The 11,678-nt window shown below is 57.8% G+C and overlaps 1 protein-coding gene across 1 annotated transcript; it reads right to left on the bottom strand.

The window, feature by feature from the left end:
• Positions 1-38: 38 nt before the first annotated feature.
• Positions 39-11,565, bottom strand: Thbs3 (thrombospondin 3). The gene is given in 24 exon segments (XM_028890790.2): positions 39-347; positions 429-568; positions 1,446-1,618; positions 1,865-2,061; positions 2,269-2,317; positions 2,438-2,616; positions 2,734-2,927; positions 3,168-3,220; positions 3,366-3,484; positions 3,722-3,881; positions 4,833-4,940; positions 5,030-5,140; positions 5,367-5,519; positions 5,883-5,960; positions 6,115-6,255; positions 6,549-6,697; positions 6,827-6,878; positions 6,966-7,048; positions 7,215-7,241; positions 7,888-7,990; positions 8,075-8,251; positions 8,253-8,332; positions 9,361-9,567; positions 10,743-11,565. Coding segments are annotated over 24 exon segments (2,868 nt in total). The 5' UTR covers positions 10,819-11,565; the 3' UTR covers positions 39-288.
• Between the last annotated feature and the right edge of the window lie 113 nt (positions 11,566-11,678).

Here is an 11,678-nt window from a genome sequence, read left to right as displayed (position 1 = left end):
TGTCCTAGAAAAGGCCTAAAATAAGTAATTGCACTGACTTAGAAAATAACTGAAACTTTATGGCAACGTGCTGGTGTCTCTCCTGGGGTTAGTACCTGAGTAATACCCCTTGAAAGTCCCCCAACCCCTGCACAAGGGGGTCACTACCCCTCCGGGGCTGAGCTCCCTGATGGGTACCAGAGAACCATCTGTGAGGCTGAGGGGGCTGTGGGTTAGACCCCAGGGTCTCCAGAACAGAGCCCAAGGTCAAAGGTCTCCAGTCAGGATTCTGAATCCGGTGGCGCCTCCTCACACCCTTCCTTGGAGCAGTTGCCTCCGGAATGGCTCAAAGTCCTCAGGCACTGTGTCTGAAGAGGGGAAATAAGTCACGTCAGAGGGTGAGGGGTTCCCAGGGCACGGGTCGAGCTGCGCTCAGCCTAAAGCCTCACCGTTGCATCGATACTGGAGATTGGACCAAATGATGTTTTCTTGGGAGAAGCAGAACACACCGAGGCGCCCCCCTCGCATGGACGTGTCAATAATCACCCCAGAATCCGCCACTAGCTGGGGACCCTCATAGAGCTTCACCCTGTCCAGGATAGAGGTGTCGTTGGTGGGCCTGGTGCCACCATGTCCTGGGGTTTCGTGGGCTCCCCCCACCCTGTGCACACTAGTCCTGAGGGAGGGGAGGGAGGCCGAGGGGAGGGAGGGGTGCTTTTTCTCAGGCCTTGGGCCCCTAGCTCTTTGTCCAGCCCCTTTTGCATCTCAAAGCACCAGCACATTCCTAGCAAGGATTGGGTTGCTATGACAATGAGCACAAAGGGCTGGGGGTGAAGTCACCCGCTTCCCAGGCTCCAGTCCACACCCCCCCTTTATCCTCTGCCCTGGCGCCCCACCGCTCTAGCTACCTTAAAGAGAAACCAACTCAGCCCCCAGGCTCTTGGCCACAGGAAGTCCAGCTCCTAGGCAGATCCCTGTCCCTTCCCTTCTCAGGCCATTCTCACCAACTAGGGACACTTGTAGGAGGGGAAGGAAGATCAGGGTTGTGAACAAAACGCCAAACTGAGAGGCCCGTGAACTGCGGGCCTCAATCTGCTCTTCTGTAAGCCATGGTCCCTTTCCAAAGTCAGATGCTGCTGGAGCAGGTTCGGCACGCTTGAGGGGCTGGAAGCCCTGCGCTCTTCCCCAGACTGCCTGGGGCCTAGAGGCTCCCAGAGAACGAAAGGCATCTGGCCCAACACCTGGACTTAGGGGGGAAATTTGGTGCAAAGGAACGGTGTGCCCAGCACCACCACCTCTGTGCTGAGATGGGAAATGGAGGGAACTGTCTGCAAATCCTACCCGTGGCACCAAGACATTCAGCAGAGCGAAGGTCACAGTGACCGAGTCCCTCCCTGCTAGCGAGAGGGCAGAGGAGGTTGAGTCTCGCCTCCCCTCCTCCCCCGGGGCTCAAAGCCTTTTCATACCGAATGTAGCCAACTTGGGGCCGGTGGAGTAGCTGCCATCTGTAAGATGTCTTGTCACGCCAGCCCACGTTTCTTGGATCAGTCCACAGCAGTCGTACCTGATCAGGGGTGTGGCCGGTATGCCACAGGGCATTTCGGAGGTGCTCACCTGGGCCAGATATTGATGTCACTGCCTGGGAGTTAGTGACAAAGAGAGTGTGTCAACCACAGGACCAGGGGGAAGGGAGACAAAAGATGGTAAGAGCTGGTGAGGAAGGGGGTCAAAGGGATGCGGAGAATTCTCTGGAATCCCATACAGCTGATGTCCAGACACCGTGTCTGGGTAAGAAATTTCCTAGTCAGGCAGTGGGGCCCCGACGGTTGGACAGAAACAGCTTTGGCAAAGTCAGTGGGTCGGGGGAGTTGGGCAGCTGGGATACCTTGAGCTGCAGCCCTGGCTGGGCCACTGCTCGGAAAGGGGTGGCCTGCCAGTAGGTCTGCTCTGTCTGTTTCCACATGACCACATAGAAGCGGCCGCTGTCCTGGTAACTGAAGAGGAAGCCTGCGTAGTCATCGTCAGTGACCGTGTTCACGTGGAAAGTGCCTTCAAAGTCCACGCCGTTGAAGGCCGTGTATCCTGGGGTGGCGGCGGGATAAATGTTAGGGCCATTTAAAGCTACTTGGTAGCCCATGGTGGGGTGAGTATTGGGGGCAGAGACGCCTATTGGATGTAGGGCCAGAGTCTTGCCGTAAGGCCCCGCCCATCCTCCCCATCTGGTTCTTTCCCTACACTCCATAGGAGCCCTCCCTTTGGAGATGACTGGGTTGGGTGTCCCTTACATACCAACTGCAAGACCTGGGTCACTGTTCATAGTCTGAACAATTTCCATGCCCTGGGGTTGTTAAGGAGAGAAAAAAAAAAAAAAAAACCCTGATCCAGGTGCACAATGCCACCCGAGCACCAATAGGTGGTCTGGTCCCACAGCACCTGCCCAGCCCACTGCCCTGCATACCTGATTGAGCACTACCCAGTTTGGATCAATCTGAGCATCGCCCTCAGGATCCAGAACCACAGTCTGATAGGCCCGGAAATCTGTGAGGGTCACTTCTGCACTTTCCGGACACACATCCAGAGGGTCAACCACCGAGTCATTGTCAAAGTCTTCTTCACACACGTCACCAACACCGTTCCCTGGGGGGAGTGAGGCTGGGTGCTCAGGCCCCGCCCACTGTCCCCACTCCTGGCCCCTCCCCGCCCTCCTGTCCCTCACCCCCTTCAGCTTAACCCTCTCCAGGACCCCAGCCTTACCGTCTGAGTCCTTCTGATTAGGGTTGGGCACCAGACGACAGTTGTCAGGCCCAGGAGGCACATAGTCTGGGACACCGTCATTGTCGTCGTCCCCGTCACACTCGTCTCCGAGTCCGTCGTTGTCTGAGTCCAGCTGGGAGCTGTTTGGCAGCTGGGGACAGTTGTCCTTGGTGTCCTGGTGCCCGTCTCCATCGCTGCCCAGAAGAAAAGGCGACACATACAACTGAAAATGTAGGTTCCGTCTTTGCCTTATCTTCTGTGGGCTTTCTGGGGCCTGCCCACCCTCCAACCCTGTCCCCTCGCCACTATCCAGAGATGCGAATCCAGCGGCAGGAGTGGAGGGTGGACTGTGAGGATGACCTCCTGCTTAGCGGGGGCTGTGAATGAAGGCTGCGTCACAGAGGAGACCTTGGCTCTCCTGGCCCGGACCCTACCTGTCCTCATTGGTGTCACAGACGTCCCCCACCAGGTCGCTGTCTGCATCTGTCTGAGAGAGGGGTCTGATCTCACCATCTCCCGAGAACTCTGGGGAGGGTGATCTCACCTCTTATTTAAGGCCTCACCCCCGACACCCCCACCCTCCCTCACCCCCCGAACCCCCGCCCTCCCTCACCCCCGACACCCCCCTGTACCTGGGTGGGATTGCTCATTTCCGGGCAGCTGTCACACGCGTCTCCCACTCCATCTTCGTCCCGGTCTGTCTGCAGCGGGTTGGGTACTTTAGGGCAGTTGTCCAGTCCATTGGGGATGCCTAGCAGACAGAGAGACGGGGCGGTTATGAACCCTGCAGCGCTCTTCTCTGCTGGCGGGAGCCTGAGCTTGATCAGGAGACCCGCCTGTACCCGTGTGGCTCGCTTACGTCTTGTCTAACCACCTCAAGTTCTTAGCCCAGGGTCTGCAAGCCGACTCCCCAACTGCCTCTGACTTCCGGCCTCCTCGCCTCATCCCTATGGGTCTCCCAGCCGTCCCCTCGGCCCCGGGCCTGCACCGTCCCCATCCACGTCGTTGTCACAGGCGTCCCCTTCTCCGTTGCCATCTGTGTCCCTCTGGTCATTGTTGGGGACGTTGGGACAGTTGTCACAGGCATCTCCAAATGAATCCGTGTCGGAATTCTGCTGGTCCTTGTTGGGGAACAGTCGGCAATTGTCCTGGGCAAAGAGGAGGAGGAGAAGGGTCAGAAATCCCCACACTTCCTTTGTCCCGGTCTCTGTCCCCCCACCCCTCCAACCTCCATACGGTCCATCTCATCTAGACACCAGGTACAGGGCTCCACAATGCATGTTGTAGAGACTTTCCTGGGGAATTTAATCAGCAACAGAGTCTATAACGTGGAGAGAGCACAGGACTGAGAGAGGCCGGGCATCCTTTGGCTTGAGAGGTTGTTGTTTTGGTTGTTCTGTTGTTAGTGTGTTTTGAGACAAGGCCTCACTATGTAGCCTTTATTGGCCTGGAACTCACCTATGTAGACCAGACTGGCCTTGAACTCACAGGTGCCCACCTGCCTCTACCTCTTGAGTACTGGGATTAAAGGTGTGCGCCACCGTGCCTGGCCTGGGTCCTATTTCGTTTTCACTCGCCTCTTCCTTTTTTCTTACGTGTACTTATTTATTTAGTGTATGGCTGTGGGTGCACAAGTACCACTGTGCCCATATGGAAGTCAGAGGACATGTGTAGCAAAAAATTCTCTCTTCCCACTCTGTGGGTTCCAGGGATCAAACTCAGGTCACCAGGCTTGGTGGCAGGTGCCTTTACCTGTTCTGAGAGACAGGGTCTCATTCTGTAGCCCAGGCTGACCTCCATCTTGCAGTGATCCCCCTGCCTCCATCTCCTAAGTGCTGGGATTACAGGCACATGCCACCGTGGCAACTCGACCTCAAAGTTCTTTTTTTTTAAATATTCATTTTTATGTTCTGTGTATGGGTGTTTTACCTGAGTGCATGCCTGTGCATCACATTCATGCAGTGCCTATGGAGGCCAGACGTGGAACTGGAGCTACAGATGGTTGTGAGCCATCACGGGGGTGCTGGGACCGGATCCCGGGGATCCTGCAGGAGGCACCCGTGCTTCTAACCACTGAGCCACCTGTCCATCCCCCATACCTCAACGTTCTTAATGCCGTCCCCATCGGCATCATCGTCACACTGGTCCCCTACACCGTCGTTGTCCGCATCTTCTTGCCCAGAGTTGGGTGTCAAAAGGCAATTGTCCTGAGGTTCAGAGGGAGGAAAAGGGTGGGTGGGTTCTGGTGTGAGCCAACCTGCACCCCCCACCCCCCAGCTGGCCTTTGGCCCTGCACCTGCTTGCAGTGTTTGTTGTTATCCATGCAGGGGAGCGCCTGGTCCGGATAGCCGTCGATGTCCGTGTCGGGTCCACACACGTTCCCGTTCCCTGCCCAGCCCACGTTACACTAGGGGGAAGCACGCAGGAGGCGTCAGCAGCCTGGCTTGGCGTGGCTGTGCCCTGCGCACGGCTCCCCCTGCTCTGGGCTCTGTTCTCTCCACTGGTTAAGTTCCCAGGCACAGGCTTCTCCCTTTCTCCTCTGAAGGCATTCGGGTCAGTCCCGGCATATTTTCATTGCATTACCCATTCCTCCAGAGCCTTTCCTTTTGCCTCCCGCTCTAGGTCTACATTACCTGGCAAGACACTGCCCCATTGCGTTCAAAGAGACAGTGAGCATGGGTATGGCAGGGGCTGTGGGCTGGGCTGTGGCAGGTCCTCGCCGGGAGGCAGCCCTGGCTCTGGTTTCCCAGGAAACCCAGGCGGCAGGGACCACATTTGAAGGACCCCTAAGAGTAGGGAGGTAGAGTTAGGAGGAAAGGACGAACGCACCCTGAGCCCTGGACTAACCTCATTCTGCCCGTGGAGCATAAGACAGGCACTTAGAACCACATCAGGTATATATCTCTCCCTTAGGTTCTCTTTCAAGGCAGGTAACAGCCCCGCTTTCAGAGAAAGCCGAGGTTCAGAAAGATTAAATAACTTGCTAAAGGCCACATCTAGTAAAAGGCAGACCCTGGAAATCCCCGCCAGGTTCACGGGAACACTGGAGTAGCGCCCAAGCAGAGCAGGAAGAAACAGGAAATGTGGAGGGCGGGTTACATGGTTCCCCTTCCCCAACCATGGCAGGGCAGGCAGGGCGTCCGGCTCACCACCGTGTTGGTGCAGATGGAATTTGGGTCACAGCCTCCATTGTTACCATCGTTACATTCGTCAATGTCACTGCAGACCTAAAAGGATGGTTGAGGCGGGTCTCACCGACACGGACGGCAGTACGATGGGGCTCCGTGGGTTTGACTGGCGAGTTTAGACCCAGAGCCAGAGCCGATGTGGGGACAGCCTCATCTCATTGGTCACAAAGCCACACAGGCGACCCGATCTGACCTGTTTACTGGCCCGAGCATAGTCGATGCCCACACCAGACACTCGGGTGCCCTTGTACCCCCGAGGGCAGGCCTCGCAGTGGAAGCCAGGCATGGTGTTGATGCAGCTGGAGCCCGGGAAACAGGGGTCAGAGTGAGCACACTGGGGACCGAAAGAGAAGGCAGGAGTCAGGCGTCGTCCCGGGAAAGTGAGGCAACCGCCCGTGTGTGATCCCTTCTGCAGCTCTCCCAGCCCAACCTCGCGGTGCTCCTTTTCCCCCGGCTGGCCATCTCAAGCGTCCCTACCTCTCCGGCGGCCCCTTCGCTCTGTCCCCTTCCCGTCTAGCCTGTGCCCTCTTCCTCCAGCCTGGCGTGGCTGGTCTCGACCGCCCCTGAACCCCTCTGCACGACTTTCCACCTGACTCTTTGTACCCCGAGGGGCTCCTCACCCCTCACCTCGTTGATGTCCTCGCAGTGGGTGCCGTTGCCCTGCAGGCCCGGCGGGCAGGGCCCGCAGCGGTAGCCTGGGTACTCGTACACCTCCATGCAGTCCACACCTCTGAAGCAGGGGTTGGGGCTGCAGTGGGAACGCTGCTCGTGGAAACCTGGGAGGCGGAGACAGTCAGAGCCACCCTCTAGGGTCCCTGCTCAGCTCGCCAGGAGGGAGAAGCCGAAGCCGCGGACCGGGGAGCACAGCAGGGCCGTCGGCAGCCCCCCTCCGCTCTCCCACTCACCGCACACCTGACACTCCATGATGGTGTTCCGGATGAGGGACATTTCCTTCACCTGATGGATGAATGAGCAGCAGTCAGCTCTCCGCACCTGCCATCCCACCCCAGGGTCAGGAGCTTCCTTGGCTGGCCCCACCCAAACCTGGTCTCGGATGTCATCCCGGAGCTCCACGAGGATCTGGTTGAAGAGGGTGAGCTGGGTGACCAGTGCCTTGGTCTGCTCCCCTGTCAAGGTCCAGGGTGATGGAGAGACTCAGAACGGGGGAGCCACTCTGGGCCCTCTTTGGACTGTAAGCCAGCTCTTGCCCCCAAAGTCCACACCACACCTTTTAAACCCCACCCAGGACAGAGGACCACCCTCGCCTCAACCACCTGTCCGTGGCTTACTCACCTAAAATGGATTGCAGCGCACTCGTCACTAGAGGAGAAGGGACAGCAGTCGGGTGGGCTGCTGAGACCGGGGGGGGGGGGGGGGGACGGGACGGGGGGGGACGGGGGGAGGGCACTCTTCCCACGGCCCTATACTCAGCGAGCACAGCCCTTTCCGCTGGGCTAAAGGCCATCTAGGCATTGCCTCACAGGGAGTTGAAAACCCCAATCCTGGATCCCAGGCATGGTCGTAGCAGGAGGACTCCAAGTGAGAAGCCATCCGAGGCAGGGCCAGGGCCCTAGCACATTCCATTTCCAACCCCTTTCCCAAGCTCGCACTTGAAGAACCCTTGGAAGCCTCTGGGAGAAGTGGGTGTTTGCTCAGGTAAGAGCCTCTGAGCATCCTTGTCAGGGAAGAGGGTGAGAGGCCTCGCCTGGCTGGAGGTGCTGCCCACGGGTAGGTGACGGGCCAAGAGGGACTACAAACACCTTGAGACGTTACTCCCTCACCCCAGAGTTCCTCAGAGTCACGGGCCTGCTAGATGGTTTTATTTTTCTGATCCACACCTCCTCCACATGAGGGCATGAAGTCGGGGGTGAAAGATTTGGAGTTACAGGGTCAAACGCCTCAGGAACGGGCAAGATACAGGAATGGGATTGCGTGGGCAGAGGGAGAACGGGTAGGGGTCCGTTACCTGCACTGTGAATGGACTCGTCTCCTTGGAATGGGCACTCACTCAGGGCTCCTACCCGGGCCATGGATCCACCGACAATAATTTTCATCGACTCCACAAAGCCCTAAGGGTCAGCAAGTAGGGAGGGGGTGTCTAGCAGCTCCCGGTTACAGACCATCTTCCCCAGACCAGAGGCTCCGCCCCTCACCTGCAGCCGCAGATAAGCCTTCTGTCCAGTTCTAATCTCCAGGCCGCTGACCTCCGCTGGAGGGATTGGGGCCAGTGCGGGGAGGCCAGCGTGTTGGTCGCCCAGTTTACAGTCCACATACAGCTGCAGGCCGGGGCTGGGCCGGGACGGTCCTCGGAGCCGCAGGAGAGCCGTGTGCTGTGCGCCCGTCAGCCAGGCCTGCTTGCTGTAGGTTCACTGCGTGGACTTTGCCATCTTCCCGCTGGTACCGCACCAGTACTGCCCAGGAGTGGAGGTCAGTGTGGGCGCCAGCCCCCCGTCCCACGTCCCAGTTGACTTGGATCGTTTCTAGATACCACCTCCCCCACCCGCTGGCCGTCTGTCTCTGCTCTGTTGTTTGTCTGTTTTTTTTTTTTTTTTTTTTTTTTTTTTTTTTTTTTTTTTTTTTTTTTTTTTTTTTTTTTTTTTTTTTTTCGAGACAGGGTTTCTCTGTGTAGCTTTGCCTTTCTGGAACTCGCTTTGAGACCAGGCTGGCCTGACTCACAGAATCGCTCTGCCTCCGAGTGCTGATTAAAGCGTGCGCCACCACCCGCGACAGTTTCTTTGTGTAGCCCTGGAACTCACTCTTTACCCCAGGGTGGCCTTGCACTCAGAGATCCACCTGCCTCTGCCTCCTGAGTGCTGGAACTAAAGGCGTGTGCCACCACCGCTCAGCTAGATACCACATCTCTCTCTCTCCCTTTTTCCTTCTTGAGGCAGGGTTTCTCTGTATAGCTCTGGCTGTCCTGGAACTTGCTCTGTAGATCAGGCTGGCCTCGAACTCACAGAGATCCACCTCCCTCTGCCTCCTGAGTGCTAGAATTAAAGGCATGCGCCACCAACGCCTGGCTGATACCACATCTCTTAAGGCTAACCCCTAAGTTGTATATGTATTTCTCAACACCCTGTATGTAACAGGTGCACAATAAATGCTTTCAAATTGGCCTTAGATGAGGACCTTATTCTCAATGCCTCAGGTAACTGTCCTCTCCCAAGGTGACAGCTAGATCTGTACCCACTGAACGCTAACAAAAATCTGAGTGGCTCCAGTTCTGTTGGACGCAGAGATGGCTCACTCTCCCTGTGAGTGTACCAACATACAACCAGCCACCCGTCCCTACAAACACCAGGCCTTACCCAGCTGTGTGGGTACCTCCGTCCCAGGTGTCCCTAGTAGAAGTCAAGAACAGAGAGGCACCTGGGAGTGGGGCGGGGGGGGGGACTGCTCAGGGGCCACTGACTCGGGAGAGGAGGTGCCCACCAGTCACCTTTGTTACTCTTGCCCACCACCGAGGCCTCCAGCCAGCGTGTGTTGTCCTGCCGAGAGTAGACACCAAAGAGGACGCCGCCTTGCTTTGGGGGGAGGCGGAATGTGGACAAGAGGTAGATGTCCCCAGCAGTGAGTAAGGCTGTCCGGATCTTCTCTGCCACGGCTGTCATCTGCCGGGACTCGCCCATGGTCAGCAGGTCAATTACTAGCCAGGTAGGGATTATCAAAATCAAAGAAGGGAGTTAGTGTGAAGGCCTGCCCTCCTTCTTGAGCCCTCGGGGGTGAGGCATCCATCCCAGTTTATCCACCTGCCCTGGGACAGCCTAAATCGCCTCCTCAATACTCACTAGGGGGGGTGGTACGTGCCTGTAATCTGAGAGGCCGAGAGGACTGCCTCAAGCTGGCAGCCAGGGAGCAGGCTACAAGACCCCATCCATAAAAACAAAAACATCAACCCTTTTTGCTATCGGGGAACAGAGGCAATTCCCCCCTCCCAGCACTTTCCGCTGCTTTCCAAGACTTGGGACCTATAGGCTTAGAGCCCACTTAGAAATGCCAAAGCTACCCCACAAACTTCGGATGTCCCACCAGGTGGCGCAAGGGAGACATTGCTGAGCGGAGACTGGAGTGGCACCTGGTGCCCACAGCTCAGAAACCAGAGGTGGCTGGTCTCCACGGCTGGGTTTAGCTCACTTCCACCCGTGGTGCCCATCCTCCCCTCCCAGGGGCTCATCACATGTGTCAAGATAAGAACAGCTGTCCGCAAAGGGCCCTGACCCTCCCACCCCTGTTTAGCCCGCCCCCCCCAACACCTCTCCTGGGAATGTAGGACCCAGAGCCTCTGCCTCTGCCTCCTGTGTCCTGGCCAATCTGTGGTTTCCCCTCCAGCCAGTAAAGAATCTTTGTGTCATCTCCTCCAGCTACCTCTGCTCCACCACCCAGGGGCCCATCCCACCACCAGACCTCCGGGAGAGCTCCAGCCGCTCAATCCCCACCCCCACCCTATCTTTTAGTAGCCAAGCGCCAGGATAAAGGGGAGAGCAAGCCCAGGGTCCCACATGGTGCAACCACCGTCCATCAGGCTGCGTCCCCACACTGTCCTGCTGATGCACTGACACTTCGTCAGGCAGTCCTGCCTGGCATCCAGATCCTGAGTCCACCCTGGTCTCAACGCCTGACACGGGGTCAGTCTGCACGCACCCACCCCTCCCACATTATCACCAACTCTTGACTCCTCCGAGCGAAACTTTTCTCTCCAACTCAATTTCAGGACTCCTCCTCCCTCTCTCCTCAAACCCACATGTGGTCTGTCTGCTATTTTGGCTGGGGGGCAAAAGAAAGGAGACAAAGAGATGTCAGAGAGGATGGATGCAGGCTTACCCTGAAGGTCCTGACTGGCACATGCGTAAGAGCAGAGGAGAAGAGCCAGGGCCCCCCAAAGTTCCGGCTTCTCCATGCCGCTTAGCCGGTTCACTACCCCTGGCAGCCAGGCGACTGGGAGGGAAAAAGACTAGGCGGAGAGCAGGAGCGGGAGGGGGGCGGAGGGACTGAGGAGCGAGCTGGGGGGGGCAGCAGGCGGGTAAGGGGGGGCTGAAACAAAGAGCTGCCAATCACTTCTGAGGCATCACCAGCTCCAGAAACCAGGGTCAACTGGGAGTCCTGGAGCCTTCCTTGCCTCCTGCTCCTCCATAATTGTCCTCTCTCCCAGATGCCTCCCTTGACTCTGACATCTGGTTCTTGCGGGCTTTTAACCTAAAGCGCTACCAAATGCTACTGTTCTCTGGAAGCCGCGCTCGGAGAAGGCAGAAACCCCTGCCCTGGGCTTTCTAGGCAGTTGACGGGAAAAGGAGAGCGAGCAAGGGACTTGGCGGACTCTGGCTTGCTGCAGCACCCAAGAGGATGCCCATGACATGAGGCTTACTGCTGTGGCACAGCAAATACTTTTTATTACGGTGTGCTGGGTCCCTGACATGTGCCCATTCCTCCATTGTCTCTAATTCTTGGGAGCAATGGGGGCGTCCGTCGGGAACTGGTCAGTGAGGTCGAAATGAAGGAATCAGGAAAAAGGGAAAACCGCACCGGGGGGGCCGGGGCCGAAAACGGGAGGGCAGGGGCGAGGATGGGAGTCGGTGAGCCCTGGGTACCGCGGGAAAAGGCCTCGCCCGGGGTGACCCGGCGGGGAGCTTCGGGACGAAGCCGGACTTCTCGCCCCGCAGGCCACAGCCCGCGAGCCGCACCTCCCCTGCCCCCACTCGGGCCCCAGCCGGGCCTCCGCTCCGGCGCCGCCACCGCCCCTGTTTTGTTTCCATGGCGACA

This window comes from Peromyscus leucopus, chromosome 6 (assembly GCF_004664715.2).
Source record: "Peromyscus leucopus breed LL Stock chromosome 6, UCI_PerLeu_2.1, whole genome shotgun sequence".
Lineage (NCBI taxonomy): Eukaryota > Metazoa > Chordata > Mammalia > Rodentia > Cricetidae > Peromyscus > Peromyscus leucopus.
The sequence above is the reverse complement of the archived record's forward strand: the minus strand, read 5'-3'. Positions and strand labels throughout refer to the sequence as shown.